At 34.6% G+C, this 25,291-nt stretch overlaps 1 protein-coding gene across 5 annotated transcripts in view; it reads left to right on the top strand.

The window, feature by feature from the left end:
- LOC149803114 (transmembrane channel-like protein 7) overlaps positions 1-25,173 on the top strand; it is a 111,553-nt gene extending 86,380 nt beyond the window's left edge. For all 5 annotated transcript variants that reach the window (XM_089952722.1, XM_089952723.1, XM_089952724.1 and 2 more), the window contains 6 exons: positions 4,044-4,157; positions 6,351-6,426; positions 7,052-7,182; positions 14,899-15,069; positions 16,205-16,283; positions 21,792-25,173. In XM_089952722.1, the coding sequence (XP_089808848.1) occupies positions 4,044-4,157; positions 6,351-6,426; positions 7,052-7,182; positions 14,899-15,069; positions 16,205-16,283; positions 21,792-21,869 (649 nt within the window). In that variant the 3' untranslated portion in view covers positions 21,870-25,173. The remainder of the gene's footprint in view (positions 1-4,043; positions 4,158-6,350; positions 6,427-7,051; positions 7,183-14,898; positions 15,070-16,204; positions 16,284-21,791) is intronic.
- Positions 25,174-25,291: the final 118 nt, after the last annotated feature.

Raw genomic sequence — 25,291 nt, 5'->3', positions numbered from 1 at the left:
ACACTTGGTCCTTTACTGGTGTGCAAAACATTCATAATCTCAGCTGGTACTAAGTGTTTTGAAATGTAATATGAGGGTCGGTTGCTTTTAAAAGCTCAAAGTGTTATTATGAAAACTTGAAGCAGTAATTGATTTTAAAAGTCCAGAGGGATAAATAAATCATTTTGTACATATGCTCATTGAATTTTTATCATGTTATATGTGGATTACTCTTTTTCTGCTCGGATTACTCTTTTTGTCCACTTTGTTTACACTTTTTCCTTGCCAGGGGTTGGCATGTATGCTGTCTTAGCAATGTTAGGGATGGTTTTATAGCATGACTTTTGTTGAGCCTGTCTTAGCAATGGTAGGGATGGTTTTATAGCATGACTTTTGTCGAGCCTGTGTTAGGAATAGTAGGGATGGTTTTATAACATGACTTTTGTTGAGCCTGTGTTAGCAATGGTAGGGATGGTTTTATAGCATGACTTTTGTTAAGCCTGTGTTAGGAATAGTAGGGATGGTTTTATAACATGACTTTTGTTGAGCCTGTGTTAGCAATGGTAGGGATGGTTTTATAGCATGACTTTTGTTGAGCCTGTGTTAGGAATAGTAGGGATGGTTTTATAACATGACTTTTGTTGAGCCTGTGTTAGGAATAGTAGGGATGGTTTTATAACATGACTTTTGTTGAGCCTGTGTTAGGAATAGTAGGAATGTTTTATACTATTGTTGAACCTGAGTTGTTTGAACAAAAAATAAATTTACTGCAATTTATTAAAGGTTATTTTACTGCATTTCCTCTCCCAGTCATTCTATTTTTAGTTGAGTATGAGATTTGAGTACAAAAGGTATGGTATACATGTGATCATGCCTTACTCAAAATTTCTGTAGTTGAGCTGTTAAAATATTTAATTCAAGATTTATATCTGCCTTTATAATTGCGATCTTTCCTCATATTTTCTTAATCATTTATCATGTTTCTTCCCATCCCATCTCTAATGATGTTTTTTTAACAATTAGTTATGTTTAGCCCTTTGACTAATTTCATAATATTTTATCAGTTATTAGTTGTTTCACCCCTTGCCCACTTTCCTCATATTTTCTGAATAATTAATCATGTTTAGTCCCGTGCCTGCTTTCCTATTATTTTCTCATTAATTAGTCATGTTTTGCCCCTTGTTTCCTTTCCTGATATATTTTCAACAATTAGTCAAGTTTTATATATTGCCATCCTTCTTCATATTTGCTCAGTAATTTTCCATGTTTACTCCTTGCTTGCTTTCCTCATATTTGCTCAGTAATTGTCATGTTTAGCCCCGGGACTGCTTTCAATATATTTTCTCAACAATTAGTCATGTTTTTTCCCCTTGCCAGCTTTTCCTGTATTTTCTAAAAAAAATTAATCATGTTGCACCACTTGCCTATTTTCCTCATATTTTCTCAACCATGAGTCATGTTTTGCCACTTGCCCATTTTCCTCATATTTCTCAGTAATTAGTCATGTTTTGACCCTTGCCCTATTTCCTCATATTCTCTCAATGTTTTGCCCATTGCCCACTTTCCTCTTTCCTCATATTTTCTCAGTAAGTAGTCATAATCAAATGTTTCCTCATATTTTCCAGCTTTCCTCACTTTTTTCAGTAATTAATAATGTTTTGCCCCTTGTCCACTTTCCTGATATTACCTGTATGTTTCTCCTTCCTGCCAGTTTTCCTCATATTTTCTCAATATCTAGTCATGTTTGTCTGCTTGCCATCATTCCACATATATTCTCAAGTTTTGTAACTGTTTCCCTCTCATCTATCTTTCCTCTTCCATTATGCAACTATATTGCAGCTTGTTAAGGGCAGTAAACACACGTTTGGATGGTTTTAGTCTATTGATTTTACAGTAATTAAACCTCAAGATCAAACACTGTTGATATCAGATTTACCATATATACTCATAAGTCAAGTCCAACTGCAAACTGCACAGACCTGAATCTGTAGTTGCATAATGTACTGTTGATCTGGGTCAGTGCAGTTTGTTAAGTAATCTGTAGAACAAGCAACATAGACCCTAATCTGCCAATGCATTATTTGATGTCAAGAAATGGTGTGCTCACCACAAAAGTTCTTATTTAGATGATAAAAGCACAAAACAAAACAAATATAAATAGTCAACACAGTTTATTATATGAATTCCAGGTTTGTATGTGTTTTCTCACAAAATTTAGTGCTCAAAATGGTGAAATATAATATTTGCAAATATGCAGAACAGATGTTTGATAAAGCATGTTGAAATGACAACAGTAGTTTCAGTGGTAAGTTGCATGTGAAAATCAGCATAAATGTTCCATTTGTCCTAATTCACATAATCTTTAACTCAGATAATCCCAGTTCCCAAACTAATCTTGCACTGAATAATAAGTTAATAGTTCTCAAAATGTGTTCATTGATGTACCGAAGTGGTAATGATTTTGTGCATCCAATCAAAGTTCGGAACCAGAACCGGGTTTGTGTTTTACAGTCCAATGGTAAATATGGTAGAGGCACAGTGTGAAACTGGATGTTAATAGTGTGTCATGTTTGTTAGCTGAGACACAGTTTGTCATTTTGAGCAACACAATCTGGAACTGGATGTCAATAGTGCATTGTGTGGGTTGAATGCAACAATGTGTGTCATTTTGTAGCACAAAGTGTGTTGTTGTGTCGGGTATATTATTTTGACATCTAAATGACACAACCACTACAAAATGGAGGGAAGTTTGTGATTTCAAAATGATACATGTAATTGAGTAGGAAATTTGATAATGCCAATTGGAATACTAAATTTCCAATGGATTGCAGATGGCAGTGTTGATGACACAGTGTCAGTGTCATCAGCTAAATCCTTCATAGGGAACTTTTATCTGATATAACTAGGAAATAAATGTTGAAACAACTTCGGAGAAAATTATAGTCATTATGAGTATTAAATTTAATGTATTGGTAGTGACTGGTCTACCTTGCTATTGTATTAATGCTTGAATTTATCAGCTGAGATGACAAGAGACTTTTGTTCTATTTGCTTGGTCTTGAGTCCTTTACTGGAGTCCAGTATAATCACAACTGCCAAAACAGCAGATCTCACCCCTATTTATATGTATTGGGAACACACTCGGGAAATTCATGACAAAGTTTTCACGAATATAACTAAATATGGAAGAATTTGGAAAGATTAACCTGAGCACCTCCTAGTGGAAAGCCGAGCGCCCAATACACACAGTAGTAAAAATGGTGCCTGATTTCAAACGACAAAAATAGCAATTATTTCACAATAAATTATACAAAGACAGTGCATCCCCTAGGGATGCAAGACTGAGAGTCAAAAATCTCATTGGTATCAAAACTGGGGGTCAGACTGACTAAAAAACAAACTTTGGTATCACAGCTGGGGGTCAGATTAAAAATTTGGGGGTCTCTGAAGTGCAAATGAGGGTAAAGGCAAACACTGTACAAAGATTCAACATTGATGATGAACAGTTTCATCACACTGGTGATGAAAAATTATGAACTTACATGTGTATTACCTTAATCCTGGAGAAAAATGGATACAGTTGCCTATTTCTCTCTCAGAACAGAAAGTAAGTGAAGACAGTTTACAATCCTCTCATGTACACACTGGGCTTCAAAAATCTTTTCCTTGATGATGATTATTTAAATAAATCATTTTTATATGATTTACATATTGTATCAGATTAGTTTTCTTTTGTACAAGGATCTTATATCACAAACTGTTACTGCAGTTAATATTATTTGCATTGGAAACAGAGATAATACTTTTCAACATGAAGGGAATGTGAACAATAAAAGGAGATTATAAATTATCCCAAACATTAATGATATGTGGAAATGCACTTTATAAGAATATTAGTTGATAGGTAGTCAGGATCATTTCAATATGACCTGTTGTGTATTACTTGTGACCAGACTGATATATGACTTGTTGTGTACTATTTGTTACCAGACTGATATAGGACCAGTTGCATTTTACTTGTTACCAGACTGATATATGACCTGTTGTGTCTTATTTGTTACCAGACTGATCTATAACAAGTATCAAAAGAAGCATAGACTGGTGCAGAAACTTGGGCCCAATGAGTTTGATCTTACACAGAATGTCATAGATATCATCTATACACAGACCATCGGCTGGTAAGTAAGCATAACAATGCATAGTTTTTCAGACTTTCCAGAGATATGTTTGGCTTATTAGCTTTGATGTTAAAGTATTATTTATACAAACATAGAATCTAGCTTCCCAGTTGTATAGTATATGAACTTTTGACTATTAAATATAAAAAACTGAAACCTTTAGAAATGATAATACTGTATAAATAAATGGCAATAGCATTAATGAATTAAATTAGCATGGAAAAAACACGTATGTGCCACACACACACATACACACATATCATCTTAATTTATATTTGCATTCTTCATTGGAGGTCACTGTTACTTGTATAAGATACTGTTCATAAGCTTACCTGCAGGAAAGCTAATGCTGTACACAGATATTATATTCAACATTATGTGCATTCTTTTATGTATAGGTCAGTTTCTCACACAGTCTTGCATGTAAAAGCATAAAACTTAAATATGTGCATATATTTAGAGTAGAACTGCACCATCATACTTAAAAATATTGCTCTATTGCAAGAATAATGAATTGTTATACAGGGCTCAAGATAGACTTGAATTTTAGGGAGAAGTGATTTCTTTTGAACAGAGTAGGGAGAAGTGAGGGCTGAACAGGGAGAAGTGGACACAAAGCAAGAAGCTGATTTTGATATGTGACCAAAAAAATCTGTGTGTGTGTGTGTGCACATGTGTGTGTGTATTTTCATTCTCTTATTTGAATTATGTCAATTTCTCAGTATACATATTTGCTTTTAACTTTGGTTTTATTTTCAAGTTGAAAATGATGTGTATATGAATTGTCATAGTCATACCCAGTGTATTAATGCTGAACGTGTGTATGTTTGGATGGAGAGGTACATGCAGTGTATTTTGACCATATTGATTTCAAAAGAGCACAGCAGAAACTAGTCTTAATTAATTGTAATTTTAACTGATGGGAGTAATTAGATTACAATATTTACATGCAAGTTAGTAAAATTGCTTAATCAGCTAACACTGAAACAATATTTTTTACTTTAAGTTTACATGTACTATGAAATGGCAGTTGAAAAGATTTCTTAGCTGCTTTGAAACAACCCCTGTAACATATATATTTGGCCATGAACTTGTAGTAACATCATTCATTGGTTGAATAGTATTTGCTTCACTGCTTTTTTTGTATTTTCATAACAAATGAGTGTTGTCAGAAAACAACTTTGACCTTACAGTGCCTATCAAATTCCACAACATAACAATGTCCCATATGTTTCTAATCTACATGTTTCTATTTTTAGGCTCAATCTTCTATCACATAATATTTAGACTCTGTTTCCTATGAAATGTTTATTTTCCTTAATCTATTTGTCCAATGATTCATGAAAAAAGACAGTCTGATGAAGCGGCAATTCCTAGACACAGTGATATCTGCCATTACCGGTTCACTATGGTTTCAAATTGAGTTATAAAGAAAATAAGACAAACATGGTAGTTGAAATCTTTATTGGGGGTGGGGTTAAATTAAAAAGTATTTTTCACAGATTCTATTCGTAATAAACAAATTATCATATTGGTGTTTAAGTCTTGCAACAGAAATTGGTATATTTTCATCAACATAACTTGTGAAAATCAGGCAGTGATAACTTGCCTGGGAAAGGGTTAATGATCAGTCAGCTATTAAAATGCATGCCAGTGAATGTGAAAGAGTTTGTAGGAGCAATTGTTATCAACACAACATGCAATACATTTGCCTTGTGATAAAAACACAACACTGACAGAATTGGGAGGAGCATCTCAAAAGTCATAACTACTGCAACTCATAGGGCTAAAAAAAACACAGCAAAGTCAATTTCACTTTCCTAACAGAAGAAGGTGAAGTTTATATCTATTAGGTGAGTTAGTCATCCACTTTACCTGGTAACATTACCCCTGATTATATACTTTTCACACTCGGTGAGTACCGATATGTACACCATTTTTGTTTTCCTGATTTTCTGGGAGAATGCTCTTGGTGCAGTAATGAAACTGGAAATATGCATGGCCAGGACTGTATTGCCATACAAAAGATACAAGTCAGTGTAACCCATGGGTATATCTACAGCTTGGTTGGCCTCATCATTACTCATTATTGAATAGAATAGGCATGAGAAATACAAACCTATTGTCTCAAAATAGATATCTACATGCAAGCTGTGCTGTGTTCTGAATGGCTTGATTTCTTGTTTATTTCAGGTTTGGCATGTTCTTCAGTCCCCTGATTCCATTCATGACCTTTTTGAAGTGCATTATATTCTTCTATGTTAAACAGGTAAATTTCAAGTCTTGAGTTTTACTTTACTCAGAATTATTTTCATATTAAATTAACATAATAGATCCACATGAGCTCTCTAACACAATGTTCAGGTTATTCATCATATTGTATCTGCCATCTTTCTCCTTCATGTCTCTATTATTGAATTAGTATGCTATTTTCGTTGTCATAGCTACTCTGACCAATTAGAATTGTTCACTTGTTTTTTTTCTTCTAATTATCAAATAGATGCTTTTGTATATGCAGACAACAGGCAAGCAGTCATGTAGACAAGAACACATGCACACATAATGGATAATTTAATTTTACATTTACCTTATCCATTAAACATCTTATAGATGAAGCCCCTCCTGTTTTAATATTGTCTTAAGAGGGAATATATAAACATGCATTAGTTCCAGATTGCTAAAATCCACACTAGAAAAATTAAATAATTCATTGTCTACTTGGCTGTAGTTGAAAATTTCATCAAATCACACAAAAGTAAGTATTTTTCTTTCAAATCTCTTACAAAATGAGCATGTACGTTGAACTTGCCAAACAAAATTTTGCAGAAGTCTCAGGCTGCCTGTTAAAGAATTCTTTAGCAATACATTTTTGACAGTGTTACATATTTTTCCAGTGGACTTTATTGAGTAACTGTGCCCCTGCAGAGAAAACCAATGCCACTTCACGCTCCAATTCTCTCTTCATGATGGTGCTTCTGCTGTCGTTTGTCTTCGTCACTGTACCAATTGGGTATATGGTGGGATAGTAAGTAGACATTGTCACTGTACCAGTTGGGTATATGGTGGGATAGTAAGTAGACATTATAAATACAGATGCATTATCTACCAAGTTCTTAATAAAACATGGACATCCTCTAGCAATAGAAGACTACATTGGTCCTTTGTTCAGACGGATGTTTCCTGATTCGAAAATTACAATTCTCTCTTCATGATGGTGCTTCTGCTGTCGTTTGTCTTCGTCACTGTACCAATTGGGTATATGGTGGGATAATAAGTAGACATTGTCACTGTACCAGTTGGGTATATGGTGGGATAGTAAGTAGACATTGTCACTGTACAAATTGGGTATATGGTGGGATAGTGAGTAGACATTGTCACTGTGCCAATTGGGTATATGGTGGGATAGTAAGTAGATGTCTTTGTCACTGTACCAATTGGGTATATGGTGGGATAGTAAGTAGACAGTGTCACTGTACCAATTGGGTATATGGTGGGATAGTAAGTAGATGTCTTTATCACTGTACCAATTGGGTATATGGTGAGATAGTAAGTAGATGTCTTTGTCACTGTACCAATTGGGTATATGGTGGGATAGTAAGTAGACATGGTCACTGTACCAATTGGGTATATGGTGGGATAGTAAGTAGACATTGTCACTGTACAAATTGGGTATATGGTGGGATAGTAAGTAGATGTCTTTGTCACTGTACCAGTTGGGTATATGGTGGGATAGTAAGTAGATGTCTTTGTCACTGTACCAATTGGGTATATGGTGAGATAGTAAGTAGATGTCTTTGTCACTGTACCAATTGGGTATATGGTGGGATAGTAAGTAGACATTGTCACTGTGCCAATTGGGTATATGGTGGGATAGTAAGTAGATGTCTTTGTCACTGTACCAATTGGGTATATGGTGGGATAGTAAGTAGACAGTGTCACTGTACCAATTGGGTGTATAGTGGGATAATAAGTAGATGTCTTTGTCACTGTACCAATTGGGTATATGGTGGGATAGTAAGTAGACATTGTCACTGTACCAATTGGGTATATGGTGGGATAGTAAGTAGACATTGTCACTGTACCAATTGGGTATATGATGGGATAGTAAGTAGATGTCTTTGTCACTGTACCAATTGGGTATGGGGCCCCGAGTGGTCAAGTGGTCTAAAGCGCTCTTCGTCATGGATCACTGCCATCTCACCTCTGTCTGTGTGGGTTCGAGTCTCAGGCTCGGCCAATGTGGATATGTGAGAAAGCTTGCTGGTAGCTTCTCGTGGGTCGGTGGTTCTTTCTGGGGGTTTTCCTGGGTTCTTCCTCCACCATTAATACTGGCTGCCATATATAGCCTATCTTGTGCTGAAAAATGGCGTTAAACCCTATAACAACAACAACAACAACCAATTGGGTATATGGTGGGATAGTAAGTAGATGTCTTCATCACTGTACCAATTGGGTATATGGTGGGATAGTAAGTAGACATTGTCACTGTACTAATTGGGTATATGGTGGGATTGTAAGTAGACATTGTCACTGTACCAACTGGGTATATGGTGGGATAGTAAGTAGATGTCTTCGTCACTGTACCAATTAGGTATATGGTGGGATAGTAAGTAGACATTGTCACTGTACTAATTGGGTATATGGTGGGATTGTAAGTAGACATTGTCACTGTACCAATTGGGTATATGGTGAGATAGTAAGTAGATGTCTTCGTCACTGTACCAATTGGGTATATGGTGGGATAGTAAGTAGATGTCTTCGTCACTGTACCAATTAGGTATATGGTGGGATAGTAAGTAGACATCATTGTCACCGTACCAATTGGGTATACCGTATTTCATGTTATTTTTCATACACGAAAAAATAATTATTAATTTCAGTGTACGCAAAATTATATGTCAGATAAATAATTATCATTTGGTGGTACTGACCGTGTATGAAAAATAAAGGGATCGTACCTGAACAAGTTCTACAGAACACATGCTACTTGACAACCTAATGGTACAAACATATAAAGTGAACGTATATTTTCTGTCTCATTCTGCTCTCAACTCAAGAATCTAATTACAATAAAAATAAAAGTATTCCAAGATTTTTGTTGTTATTAGTGAATGTGAGAGAGAGAGAGAGTGGATTATGTCTCAGTGTGCAAGCTTGTCTGCATTTAGAGCATATGTAGCTGTTATGTTGTGTAATGTTGGCAAAATGATTAAGATGGTTGAACATGTATTAGTTACGGGTATTATTTATTGGTAAATTGTACGCAATGATATGTAATTCACATTGTCAAGAAATTAAGTTCAACTTGTATTTTTACCTTAACAATAAACTCATTATCAAATTGCAATAAAAAATAAAGAACTTGAAATCATGTTTTAGTTAATGCATGCAACCACACGCGCATATGTGTGTGTGAGAGAGAGAGAGATGAAACAAAATTTTGTCAGTGTACAAGACCATATTTATTCAGGGTGGTTTTTATTTGTAGTGTTTGCAAAGAGATAAAAAGACTGTTACCTGATGATTGTGATAATCCTCACGTATTACAACCCTACTATATTCTGTTATCAATAAACACCGCTAAATCATCAATTCATTCTTGTTCTAATTACGATGTACATTGTCACAACAATGACATGGCTATGCAGTGTTATTTACACGGTAATTAAACATGCTTAGCCTTTGGGTTATTCAAGTTGAAACCAGATTAAGTGCAAGAATCAACAGAAGAGGTCAAATCAACGAGGCTGCTTGTAGGGAAATGAGGCTCTCTTTAGGGAAATGAAAATCTGTCACTGTGCTATTGAAGCCATTGTCCATACAGCAGAGCAGATGTTATAAGTACAAGCGATCATATACATTACTTGTTATTCAAACTCGCCAATAAAGATAAAAGTGGGGTACATCATAGAATAGATCTGCAATAAAATGTTAATTATATCCAAGTCAAAACAGAACAAGTACTTAAAAGATAGTATATATATGAATCAATTTAACGAAGTCCATGACTTCAATATTTACGATTGAAAAATGACCAGGTTTTTATATTTTATGTTTGCACGACTATAATGAAACAAAAAGACTAGTTAACCAATGGTCTGTGGTCTTCACTTTAGTGTGTTCTGAGAGGTAATTTTTGTTGGCGACCGAATTAATAAGGAGTACTAATTAATGATAATATTTAAAGGTATAGTCTGTGAAGTCCTTTGTCCATTTGTTAATAAACACCAGTAGATATTGTAATCACAGTAGTAGAGCTTATGCACATGGGCGCCCGCAGGAATTTTTTGCAGGGGTGGGGGGGCAGTCAGTCACAGCCAGGAGTGTTAGTATAGGAAGCAGTCTGAAACTAAAGCTGATATTTACTAAGTGTTTTGAACAGAATTTTGTGACATATTTTCAGCTTCATTTGCATGATTAAACTTGTCGGGAGGGCATGTGACCCCCTTGACTTATGCTGCGGGTGCCAATGCTTATGCATCAATCATTGTATTTTCTCACCAAAAATTAATTTGTGTAAAAACAAAATGGCAATACACTATTTTCGATCATTTTTGCAAATGTAAACCTTTTTAGTAGAAATTTTATGTCTGATAATTTAATGTCTTTTTTTAGAAAAATACAAATTGATATGTACTAAAAATTCTGATACATTTAAATAATTATTATTTTGATAACCGGATTGTGTACGAAAAATTAAAGGGTACACAAAATTTAATGAAATACGGTATGATGGGATAGTAAGTAAACATCATTGTCACCATACCAATTGGGTATATAGTGGGATAGTAAGTAGACATCATTGTCACTGTACCAATTGGGTATATAGTGGAATAGTAGGTAGACTTCATTGTCACTGTACTAATTGGTTATATGGTGGGATAGTTGGTAGACTTCATTGTCACTGTACCAAATGGTTATATTGTGGGATAGTATGTGGACTTCATTGTCACTGTACCAAATGGTTATATGGTGGGATAGTATGTGGACTTCATTGTCACTGTACCAATTGGTTATATGGTGGGATAGTTGGTAGACTTCATTGCCACTGTACCAATTGGTTATGTGGTGGGATAGTAGGTAGACTTCATTGTCACTGAATAAATTTGATATATGGTGAGATAGTAAGTAGATGTCTTTGTCACTGTACAAATTAGGTATATGATGAGATAGTAGGTAGACTTCATTGTCACTGTATAAATTTGGTATATGGTGGGATATTAGGTAGACTTCAATGTCACTGTATAAATTTCGTACATGGTGGGATAGTAAGTAGATGTCTTTGTCACTGTACAAATTAGATACATGGTGAGATAGAGGTAGACTTCATTGCCACTGTACCAATAGGGTATTTGGTGAGATAGTAAGTAGATGTTTTTGTGATCACTTTACCAATTAGGTATATGGTGAGATAGTAGGTAGATTTCATTGTCTCAGTACCAATTCGGTATATGATGAGATAGTAGGTAGACTTCATTGTCACCGTACCAATAGGGTATATGGTGAGATAGTAAGTAGATGTCTTTGTCACTGTACCCATTGGGGATATGGTGAGATAGTAGGTAGACTTCATTGTCACTGTATAAATTGGCTATATGGTGAGATAGTAGGTAGACTTCATTGTCACTGTATAAATTTGGTATATGGTGAGATAATAAGTAGATGTCTTTGTCACTGTACCAATTAGGTATATGGTGAGACAGTAGGTAGATTTCATTGTCACTGTACCAAATGGGTATATGGTGAGATAGTAGGTAGACTTCATTGTCACTGTACTAATAGGGTATATGGTGAGATAGTAAGTAGATGTCTTTGTCACTGTACCTATTGGGTATATGGTCAGATAGTAGGTAGATTTCATTGTTACTGTATAAATTTGGTATATGGTGAGATAGTAAGTAGATGTCTTTGTCACTGTACATATTAGGTATATGGTGAGATAGTAGGTAGACTGCATTGTCGCTGTACCAATTGGGTATATGATGGGATAGTAGGTATACTTCATTGTCACTGTACCAATTAGTTATATGGTGGGATAGGGAGTAGACTTCATTGTCACTGTACCAAATGGTTATATGGTGGGATAGTATGTGGACTTCATTGTCACTGTACCAATTGGTTATACAGTGGGATAGTTGGTAGAATGCATTGCCACTGTACCAACTGGTTATGTGGTGGGATAGTTGGTAGACATCATTGTCACTGTACCAATTGGATATATGATGAGATAATAGGTAGACTTCATTGTCACTGTACCAATTGGGTATATGGTGAGATAGTAAGTAAACATCATTGTCACTGTATTAATTGGGTATATGGTGGGAAAAGGAGTGGATGTCTTTTTCATTGTATCAGTTGGGTATATGGTGGGATAGTAAGTGGACATCTTTGTCAATGTACCAATTGGATATATAGAGGGATAGTAAATAGGCATCTTCCACTATACTAGCAATTGTAACCCATTACTTCCTACTGACTACGACTGAATTACAGTAAAATGCATATCATGACACCAGCTGTTAGTATCCATGCACAGATGACTTGGAAAAAAATTTACATTAATTTATGCATGTCTAAAACTTGATTTATGCATGTTTTAAGCTTTCCAATTCATTATTTAATACCCATTGTTTTTTTCTAAATATAAACTGTTAAACTTCAACAGTTCTACTTATTTGAACATCAAGTGGTGAGACCTTAGTTGGTGTGCTATAAATAGATTCCATAAATGTTGGGCTTCAAAATTGGTGATTAATGATATTGCTATGTAGGCTATTTGGATGTTTGTGTTTGTTTTTGCTTATAAAACAGTTTTTTGTGATTACTAAAAGATTTTGAGATAAATTTAATCCTCATAAAATGATCTGATAGTCTGGACTATGTGATTCTGCCTATAATAATAGCAGCAGAGATATTTTCATCAGGTGGCCTGGTGGTGGGATGAATTGATGATGCAAACTGTGGTTGTTTTCCAGGAGCTTTCAGTAGTGCTTGTATGGAAATATTGCATGGGCATTCAGACATGCTTACATTGAAATGCATTAAGGGTGACTAAATATGCTTATATTAAATGCAGTAGGAGTGACCAGATATGCTTACATTAAAATGCAATAGGGGTGACTAAGCATGCTGACATTAAAATGCATATGGGGTGACATTAAAATGCAATAGAGGTGACTAAATATGCCTACATTAAAATGCAGTAGAGGAGACTAAATATGCTTACATTAAAATGCAATAGGGGTGACTAAGCATGCTGACATTAAAATGCAATAGGGGTGACTAAGCATGCTGACATTAAAATGCATTAGGGGTGACTAAGCATGCTTACATTAAAATGCATTAGGGGTGACTAAGCATGCTTACATTGAAATGCAACAGAGGTGACTAAATATGCCTACATTAAAATGCAGTAAAGGAGACTAAATATGCTTACATTAAAATGCAGTAGAGGTGACTAAATATGCTTACATTAAAATGCAGTAGGGTGACTAAATATGCTTACATTCAGTTACAGTAGAGGTGACTAAATATGCTTCCATTAAAATGCAGATGAAGTGACTAAATATGCTTACATTAAAATACAGTAGAGGTGACTAAGCATGCTTACATTAAAATGCAGTAGGGGTGACTAAGCATGCTTACTTTAAAATGCAGTAGAGATGACTACGCATGCTTACATTAAAATGCAGTAAGGGCAACAAAACATGCTTACATTAAAATGCAGTAAGGGTGACTAAACATGCTTACATTAATATGCAGTGGGGGTGACTAAACATGCTTACATTATTATGCAGTGTTGGTGACTAAACATGCTTACATTAATATGCAGTGGGGGTGACTAAACATGCTTACACTGACTTGAGGTAGGGGTATCCAGATGCACTTGCACATGAGAAAGGGTTAACATAGAATAATAATTTTTGGCTTACTAGGTCATAAATCAGATAAACATTTCAATAACGTCTTATGAAGAACTGCACAACAGAATTTGACCAATTTTACAGGAAGCATAGAGCTTCAAAATATATACAAAATGATCATGATAGTCACCATTACTAAAATTAGTAAAACCTTCAAACAACTTCTAAATATCAGCACAAGAATAATTTAAAGAATTTAACATAAAGGATTCTAGCATGAATGCCTTTAAGATTTGTACAAATGGTGCCTATCCACAATAAAATATCATCATTACTAAACATAGAGAAACATTAAATGATTTCTTCTTAAAAACCTATCCAAAAAATATAAAAAATTGATAGAAAATATCCTTGCAGAAACGGCTTTTAAGTTTGTACAAACAATCCAATATGATCAAATGGCTGCCAGTACTGAAATTAGAAAAACCTCTTAATGACTTCTTCAAGTCATGACTAAATTTACATATCAATCTCCTTCTAAAGAACTTCTCACCAGGATTTTAACCAAAGCATTCTGGCATAAATAGCTTCCAGGTTTTTATTATTCACAAATGATGCTGATCCATTATAAAATATAGCCACTATTTCTAAAAATAGTAAATGTACCCTTGTTTATCCATCATGTCACATCATGACTGGTCACAACACCTGCATCATTTTATTTTGGCTTATTGCCAGTAAAAATCACATGTATGCATCCAATAGAAGACTGTTGTTCCCTAAAGGTTGTCATTATAGTGAACTAAAACAAAGCACCATTCAAATGAATCTTATTGCTTTCTGGTGGAATGCATTATTTATTATTTGTTTTTTTACAGTGTCCCCCCATCACAAAGTTGTGGACCATTCCGAGTGTACAGTGACAACACAACCAACGTGATGTTTGATACAATCAGTTTGACCATCAAGTCCTGGCCAAATACTGCCAGAGATATTTTCTTTTTCTTTGGAACTGTAGGATTTCTGGTTCCTGTAATGATACTGCTTGTGTGAGTTCATTTATATTTTACCTGATGCCATAGTCACAGACTTTCTTTTCTTTCATGCTCAAATTCATCAATTTAATTTTTTAAATTACTTTACACTAACAGTAATAGTGGAGACTTTGTCATTTTCAGAATCGTCTGATCTTTATGTATTTACATGCATAGTAAATCTACATATAGCTGTCCCATGCTTTAACACACTTTGTGATAATGCGATTTTGAAATAGAACCAGTGATGAAAATCATACCAATGTTTAATAGTACCAGTTGGAAGAAAACAAGGTGAAGCTTAGTGTTATATTTTTTTCCTTTCAAAACATCATTATTTAGCAAATTTGGATAGTTCCCATAATACAGCAGTGTTCTCACTATATCAAGCTTCTGAACGTACCACAATTCTCACTTTAACATGGTTCAGTATATAATATGTTCAGGTGATCCTAACTACTGTGTTTTAATAAGGAAAGGGGCCCCTGAGTGGCCGAGTGGTCTAAAGCTCTCTCCGATATGGATCACCCCATCCAAAATTTTGTACACCTATGAGAACTGAAAATATGGAATCTTATATACTGGCTATTGACAAATAAAATTCATAAAAGTTTCTCTTAATGTAATAACAACTCATACATAATTTTCTCAGTTAAGTTACATAAATGTAAAGTTGATAAAATCCTACTACATGTATACATAAATATATATGTTTGCTTTTTTTTATACATCAAACCAGACCATGTTATCCATAGATTTATTGTACCCATGTTGCTGATGCTTGGGGAAAAGTCCTTGTACCCAGGCTGAAAATATTGAAGAAAAGTATTTATTATCCAAAAGTTTAATTGTGTGAATAAATTTTGTTCATATTTGGACAAAAAATAAACATATTTAATTAATAAAATTTTCATATCCAGGCTGTCGATTACATGAATAAAATTCTTTGGATAATCTGGCTTTAATTTCATATAATCCAATTTAAAATGAGTTACTTGTATTCTTAGCTTCATACTCAGCCAATAAATAGTTCTAAATACATGAAATATAGCTTTTATCAGTAATACATAATCTGTCATCGCTATTTATACTGTCAAGTTGCCTCTGATATATAGCTGAAATTAATTGACTTTGTTCTCCTCCCTTTCAGACTGCTTATGTACTACTTCTGGTTACTGGGGCAGGGATACAAGAAAAGGGAACAGTTGTTGACAGTCCAACTGAAATTGGTGAGTGTGACCCCTGTAAGGGAAATGAGTGTCATTTCTATACATGTACTTGTCTGACTTTGGGCGCCTCTCTAAATGCAGTAAAGAAATATATATACAGTAAAACTTGTCTTGAAAGACCACTGCTATATGAGACCACCTGTCTTGAGAGACCACACTCTCAATGCCCAAACTGATTGATTATATGGCATTGTGACCTATTATGAGAGACCACCTGTCTTGAGAGACCATAATTTTTTTGGCAAAAGAGGTGGTCTTTCAAGACAGGTTTTACTGTTTTTGCAATTTGATAAGAAATATCATACAACCAGTGGTGGGTAAGTAAATAGACAGAAATTATTTTCATAAACATATAGACTGACTTTCTGAAACTTTTTAAAGTTTTGAGGAAACTGTATTCAAGTCTTAGTTGTTATTGTTGTTGTTGTTGTTGTAGGGTTTAACGCCATTTTTCAGCACACGATAGGCTATACATGGCGGCCAGTATTATTGGTGGAGGAAGAACCCGGGAAATCCTCGGAAAGAACCACCGACCCTTGAGAAGCTACTGGCAAGCTTTCTCACACACCCACATTGGCCGAATCTGAGACTCGAACCCACGCAGACAGAGATGAGATGGCAGTGATCCGTAATGGAGAGCGCTTTAGACCACTCAGGGCCCCCAAGTCTTAGTGATTCAACTCTAGCTTATTTGTGAACATCAGTTTCTAATGTTAACATTAAAGGTGATAATAAACAGATCCTCTACCAAGATCAACCCCAACTACAGTAAACTCCGGGTACTTTGACTCCAAAAGTTATATTTTCACATCAAAAATAAATATGATAGATTATTGGCAAGGGATGGGAAGAGATCATGCAGTGCTCATCACAATAACAAAAACTGTTTATACATTTCTTTAAAGTCATCCATTTTTGACAAAAATAACAGAAAAGATGCAGATGGGTGATATTGTGTGTTAAAATAATGGCAGAACACATCTGTCAATCATAGTGTTAGAGTTATTAATTATTTGTGAATTGATTACGTTTGACGTATTTGCAACATGGTTTAAGTTTGAAAAGTGTATAGTTGTAGTATAGTGCAGTTATGGTAATATAATTAAAAAGTTTGCAAATTTAGTTGTCTCTTTTGAATTCATGAAAATTGTGTGCTTAACAAAAATGTTAAAAATGTTAAAAATCCCAATTAAGACCATTGGAACCATTTCTAAAAGTAGGGAAATGTTCTGAAAATAGGAGGAATTTAGTGAAGAAATAAACTTAGCCTTTGTAAATATGGTGTGCAATTTTTAAGCATAGGTTGTTTTTTTTTTTGGCACAATTACTGAGCAATAGGCATGAATATCATAATGAAAAATGGTCTGTTAGTGTGTGGTCTAAGTTTGGTATTGTACATGGTAAATTGAAGAATGGTCCTTTTTCAGATTGTAAGCGCATGAGTACCAGTATTATTAGCATTATTGTTATTGCTATCAAAAGAATAACTGGTGTTAGCTTTGTAATTGTTATTCATTATTGATCAAATAAATATATGAAAAGACAATGGTTATTTATTTTGTAGTAATATGATAATGAATAAACAGGGATTGTTTAGAATGGTCTTATTCCATTTATGAATATTATAATAATTGCTCTTGATTTCATTTCCCAAGTAGTTGCAAAATTTTGCTCAGTAAAAAAAAAAAAATGAAATGTTTCATTATTTGGTTTGCCATTCAAGGGTTACTACATGGAAAGTTTCCATTCTCGATCTTGTTCTCATTATGCCCCAGCCCCTAAAAGCAGGAGAATATAGGAATCCTCATGGCCATTCTACTGCCTGATATACTCTCTTGTCAATACAACTAGTCCCACCGTTGTTGATGGATGAAACAGGAAACAATGAATTGTTAAGTAATTTGGTTTCATATTTAGGAGTTGCACTGTGGAAAATATTCCGCTTCTTATCTTGCTCTCATTTTACCCCATCCTCTGTAAAGTGTATATACAAAACCTCATGGCTGTCCTTCCATCTAACACCCATCCTCTATAAAGTGTATATACAAAACCTCATGGCTGTCCTTCCATCTATCACCCATCCTCTATAAAGTGTATATACAAAACCTCATTGCTGTCCTTCCATCTAACACCCATCCTCTGTAAAGTGTATATGCAAAACCTCATTGCTGTCCTTCCATCTAACACCCATCCTCTATAAAGTGTATATACAAAACCTCATGGCTGTCCTTCCATCTATCACCCATCCTCTATAAAGTGTATATACAAAACCTCATGGCTGTCCTTCCATCTAACACCCATCCTCTGTAAAGTGTATATACAAAACCTCATGGCTGTCCTTTCGTCTATCACCCATTCTCTATAAAGTGTATATACAAAACCTCATGGCTGTCCTTCCATCTAACACCCATCCTCTATAAAGTGTATATACAAAACCTCATGGCTGTCCTTCCATCTATCACCCATCCTCTATAAAGTGTATATACAAAACCTCATGGCTGTCCTTCCATCTATCACCCATCCTCTGTAAAGTGTATATACAAAACCTCATTGCTGTCCTTCCATCTAACACCCATCCTCTATAAAGTGTATATACAAAACCTCATGGCTGTCCTTCCATCTATCACCCATCCTCTGTAAAGTGTATATGCAAAACCTCATGGCTGTCCTTCCGTCTAACACCCAATCTTACAAATGCAATTAGTCTCAGAATTTTTAATAGATTACTAAGAAACTTTGAAAATAATATTGTCATTACCTGAAGATGCATATGTCAACAAATCACCATGTCCAGTTTTATAAGAGGTTTTGCCCTTGATGACTTGCAGATAAATGTCATGTAAGACAAAATCTTATGAACACAACTAATCTCAGAATTTTTCAGTTGATTACCATGAAACTTAGTATATTTTATGGCCATATCTGAAGACGCACATCTTGGCAATTCATTTTGATACCACAATTTCAGTTAGAGTTATTGCCCTTTTTGTCTTAAAGCTGAATGTAATGTATGATTATCAATGAAAGACATAGGGCTGATAAAAATATGAAAGTGTTGATACAGAAGTCTGCAATTTTCTAGCTACACTATTGATATAGTAGGTGTGGAAACTTTGGGTGGGATGCCAAAGCCCAGGCAAGATATTTATCAGAGAGGGCCAGTAAATGTTGAACACATTTATGCAAAAATGACAAAATATTTAATGGTCTTTACAATTGTAGATTGGAAAGAAAACAAGCGTGCTTCTGAAAATTGTAGGATGATTCACAGTTTTACAAAGGAATATATACAGTGGTACCTCGGGTTACGAACTTAATTCGTTCCAGAACTCGGTTCGTAACCCGAAACGTTCGTAACCCGAAACGTTGAAATCAATGAAATAGAGACAATCCGTTTCAAGATGAAAGAATCGTTCTTTTTTATTAACATCCGGTCATTTACCTGACAAAACGCAAAGAATACGTGTACTTCACGTATTAAATAAAGAGAAAGAAAACAACCAAATAAATTCAGTGTAAAATAAAAAAAGATTTAGTCCATCTTTCTTACCAAGAAAACAATCATGGGAAATTTGTCACTTTGTTTGCTATTCTGAATCATTAGTTTCATGAGTTTCTTGTCACTAAGCGATGTTAGTACTGCGTGGCCTTCGTTTGTACTGTACGCGATCGTTTGTCTCCAACGTTAAACCTTGCTCTCTCTCTCTCTCTCTCGCCTTCGTTCGTAACCCGAGGCACTGTTCGTTACCCGAGACAAAAACTTTTCGAAGTTGTTGTTCGTAACCCGAATTGTTCGTGACCTGAGGTGTTCGTAACCCGAGGTACCACTGTATATATAAATATACTTAACACATTCACATATGCTAGTGAAAAGCTATAAAAAAAAATTTGTGTGTGTTTGTTTTTATTAATCTAAGTTGGAATTTACCCAATCTGTCTCACGATTCATTTGGCCATGACATAGGTATACATGACAGTTGTCAAAGATGTGAATAAAGGATCATAAATAGAATTATATTTGACACCAATAATGAATAATGAAAAGTCACTGTTAATATTTAAGTTGTATCTAGATTGCTTGGGAATTTCCATACATCCCTTACTGATGGAAACTACTGAGGTATCAGTACAGTGAAAAAGTATCGTGGCATATACCACAGAAAAAAATACCATTGTAAACTGGTGTACTTTAGTGTATACATTGCTTAGTCTTAACCAGATACAGACCTGCCAACCCTTACAGTTTTGTGTAAGTCTTAAAAAATTACAAGCAAAAACTGCGGAAAATGATTGTTGCCTAAAAATCCAGATAATTGGTTCATCCGTGTTTGATTAGGATCTGGGTTTCATATTAGAATTAGTGAAATTGGTCAGAGAACCAGACTAACTTTACAGCAGCACCCCAGATGCTTTAAACTGCACCTATTTGTTCATGCAAAGCGTCTACATGAAAGCATGTTAAAGATGAAAGGGAAAACAAGCTTCTAGAAAAGGGTTAATAATCAACACAGAAGAATAAAAAGAAGTATTCAGATTGTTGTGACTAAAAGCTGGAAAGGACACAATTAAGTTTATTGGGCATCACATGCCAATTTGAGCACGTCTCGTGGCAGGAGACATGATTGTCATTGTTATGTGTAATGGAAAAAGAATTTCCAAGAATTATGTCAAGTTGAGAGATAGCAACAAGCTACTGAGTTGCATAGGGTTTGGAACTAAAGTTTGTGTAACTGTACTAGTGGTCAATAGAGTCTACGCATACATTACAAACTTTTCAGTTGAACATGTTTATCATTGCTGCGTCTAACTTTTCATTATGTTTTCCAGCTTTACAGTAGCAGGTATTGATATTTTGTTACACATTACTGAAAACTGGTCAATCTTATGGAGAAAAAAAATCAACTGCCTTACTGAGATGGACTCGTCAGGGTTGGCAGATCTGCAGATATAACATTATTTTGTGACCTCGGACTTTACCCTTTAAGATGGTACATGTATTGTGTAATATGGAGGGAAATGCTGACAGTGTTTTACCTTGATTGAAAAGTTAAACATTGTATGTCTTGATGTTTAGTGTTGACTTCTTAATTTTTTTTCTCCTCTAAAATGTCCTCAATATTTCTATTGGATATTTGGTTCTTAGAAACCTTTTCCTTTAAATAAATATTAGTCCATCAGGCTTGAGTCCTTGAAAACGAGTGAGCCTGATAACAGCATTTATGAGTGTGAGACCTCAGACTTGAAGAAATTTTAATCTGTACAAGGTGGTTGCAAGAAGAAGTATTACTTACTGTACACGTACACAGTGAAACCTTTCTACAACAGATCTTCAGTGGACAGTGGTACGGTTTTACATAGGTCTTAGCAATGCCATTTATATAAAAGTTTTATATATCAGTAAACCTAAATGGTTCATGAATGTTTTCCTTGATGAGTATTGTCTTTTATATTGAGATGTTCACAAAGGAATGATTTACCATAAATTATTTATAGAATTTCTTATTTTAGGAAGGTCAAGATAAAAAATTCCTGCTGGATCAAGTTAATGCCATTCTGAAGCTGGCAGATGCAGGGAATACTGGTTGATATACAGTGCAATTATATAATGCCATTCTGAAGCTGGCAGATGCAGGGAATACTGGTTGATATACCATGCAATTATATAATGCCATTCTGAAGCTGGCAGATGCAGGGAATACTGGTTGATATAAAATGCAATTATATAATGCCATTCTGAAGCTGGCAGATGCAGGGAGTATGGGTTTATATGCCTTCCAGTTAATGCAATTAGTTCAGGATGTGTAAAAGAGCTGAATCAGCACTTGCTGTGTGGATGAAAAGCTTTTAATTTTTCAAAGTTTTGCAATTAACAGTTATCAGATAGTATATACAAGCTACATTGAAAGTTCCCCTGCATTGGAACTGTTGGGGCCATTTAATTCAGCAGGTTTATAAATATGAGAAGTTTGGAAAGGTTTGATCCATACTTAGATGGTTCAAAAGGAGTTGAAATATTTGGTTAGTCAGGAAATGAAAATTAAATCAGGCCTACAATTAGCCAAATAATGTATGTATGGTTTTCTCTCAAGTTTTTGCTGGTTACATCATGTATACTATGTTGCATAGGGACACTTAGGAAAGTCTAACTTCCAGTTTAATATATATTAAATGGTAATGTCATTTTTTTTTAAAATTCTTGTTAAATTATAGATGTTGTTATATTTATTCATAGCTGGAATTTGACAAATGTTTGTAATGACATTTGCATGTTTCTGAAGTGTGATTTGTTGATTTGTTAAACAATAAATGGCTGGTGAATCAGATTATTATTGGAATTAAATTTGTGCCATGGATAATGGGACTGAATTTTCACATTATAAAATAGACAATCAATTACATCAGATTAGATGTATGCTGTATTCATTTTTCTGTTAGCATGTCATGACTTACTGTTCCTATTTTTGGGAGTATTTCTATTAGCACGAATTTCCATGGATACTTGTCATGGTCTACTGTTCATATTTTGGATATATTTTTATGGGTTCATCATTTCACTAGTTCATGTAACTGACAGTATCCCGATTCATATTAATCATGATTGTAAAATTGCCATCAGAATCTGATTCATGTTTATAACTTGCCTTTTTTAAATAATAATTTTACATATTAACAAAAAAATAAACTCATTTTGTTTTCACTTGCCTTAAAATGCCTAAAATTTATGTTGATAAGAAATCTTACTGATTATAAGCAAATCTAATGATCAGTAATGCTGATGTGATGTCCTATTTCTGTCTCGTGTATGAAAATCAACATTTTGTTTCAAGGACCAAGTTTTTTTATTTTTTTGTAAAAAAAAATCCTGTAAAATATATACATGTTCAAATTTATGTAACTCCATCATTGACAGCTTCATTATTTTTTGAAATGTTATTCCTTGGATATTTTACATTGTACTGGATTGCAAGATTTTATTGTCATGCATACATCCAACGTAAGAAAGACATGTTAGTCATTTTTCTGATGGAAGCAATGGTAGCATCATTCATTGAAATCAGTTTATTGAGGTTTTTGTAGCTCTACTTAGGAACTTCTGCAATGGACTGGCTTCTGTACATCCATTGGTCGTTTATTGCTACTGCTTTCAAGCTACATGGAGGAAAGTCATCAAATTTGGCACACAGTTTCAGCCCGAGCTCAAATTAGTCCTAAACGAAAATAGTGTCCCTTAAACATTAGCTATGGCCACCACAGCAGCTATTTTGAAAATCTGGTTGTCAAAATTTCTCAATTGAAAAGATGGTCATAGTTAATGGGATTTTCACTAAAAGACTTTTGCTATGCCAGGGGACTTAAACAAATATGGTATCAATATCACATCCAACATGATTATTATGGTGACCATGCAGTCTCATTATCACTACTCATCCTGAATGTATGGTGATATTGACTTGGGGTTCTAACTAAAAGAAACAGGATTTGTAGATGATCTGAATAAAAAAAGGTGCCAGTATTATGGTGACCATCTTGAAAATCTCATTATTGCTACTCCTTCTGAAGGTATGATCATATCAACATAGGACTTTCACTGAAAGACTGCTTACCTATAGATAAAATTGTGCCAGTATCACACCCTGTATGGCCACCATGCTGTCCATTTTGGCAAGCTTGTTATCATTACTCCTGAATGGATGGTCCTACTGACATTGGAATTTTACTGAAAGACCTTTGATATGTAAATGGTCTTAAATAAAAACGGTTCCAATCTGACCTCCAATAGGTCACCATATTTGGCCATCCTGAAAATCGTGGTTTTGCTTCTCCACCTGAATGGATGGTTATAATGACATGGGGTTTTCACTACAAGACTTCTGAGATGTAGCGAGAGGTCCCAAATTAAAATGATTTTTGACCTTACCTCCAACATCATATTATAACTGCTTCTCCCGATTGAACCTACATCCTGATTCATTAATCTTAATCCAAATGAATCTGACCATGAGAAGTTGGTCTGATGTAATTAGTAGCCATGGTGGTTGGTATTGTTTACTCTGAACCAAAAGTGTATGGGTTCAGATTCTACCATTGAATCAACTTGGGTTGGTTACTGTGGCATGTATCTCACCAAAGCACTTTATTAAAATTGCCTTTGCATAATATAACCTTCATTTGTTGCTGTGCCATAAAACAAAACCAAAAACTAGTCTGTTCTGACTTCCAACATGACTGCCATACAGGCATCTTAAAAATACGTTTATCACTACTAGGTTTATCACTACTAGTAAGTGGTATGGACATGGGGTTTTCATGAATACTTCTTGCTACCAGTACATGTAAGTGGTAAAAAATTAAAATTGTCACCAGCTTATAAGGCCATTGTAGTTGCCTTTTGGAAAATTTTGTTTTGGCTATTTCTCTTGAAAGGATAGTTGTATTGGCGTGTTTTACCAAAACACATCTTGCATTATGTCTGATAATAAACTGTTGTGAATCCAAGTCTAAAATGGCTGCTTTTGGCATTTATCTTAAAAATCTTTCTGTGGATGCTTCTCTTGAACAGCCTGTGTTATTGATTTGTGGGTTTGCAGTAATGCACTAAAAAAAGTTATTTTTTAATTGGTTATGGTTTGTGAGGATGAGAACACAAACACAACAAAAAACAATTTGTGGATATATCCATCTTTTTAAGATATAAACTGTTGTTCTAGTTTTCACCACTTGTGAACATATTTTTTCTATTTAAAGCTATTAGGTTGTGAAATCTCTAAAATACTTTATTTAACTAAACTTTTCCTTTATCTGACTAATAATACTCATCATATATGCTTCCCATTTTACTTTCGTATTATGTACAAATTTAATATGCAAATAAAGACTACTATATTTTGAATATCTTTATTTTCTTTTCATCTTTCCCTCTCCTTGTATAGCTGAGCATTGATTACCTAGGTTATCTAAAAATTGGTTCACCTGAACCAATGACACATCCGCCAAACATTGTTTTAAAT

Source organism: Sinohyriopsis cumingii, chromosome 3, assembly GCF_028554795.1.
Source record: "Sinohyriopsis cumingii isolate HCF-2022 chromosome 3, ASM2855479v2, whole genome shotgun sequence".
NCBI lineage: Eukaryota > Metazoa > Mollusca > Bivalvia > Unionida > Unionidae > Sinohyriopsis > Sinohyriopsis cumingii.
Note: the sequence above shows the minus strand (reverse complement) of the source record. Positions and strands in the feature narration are given on the sequence as shown.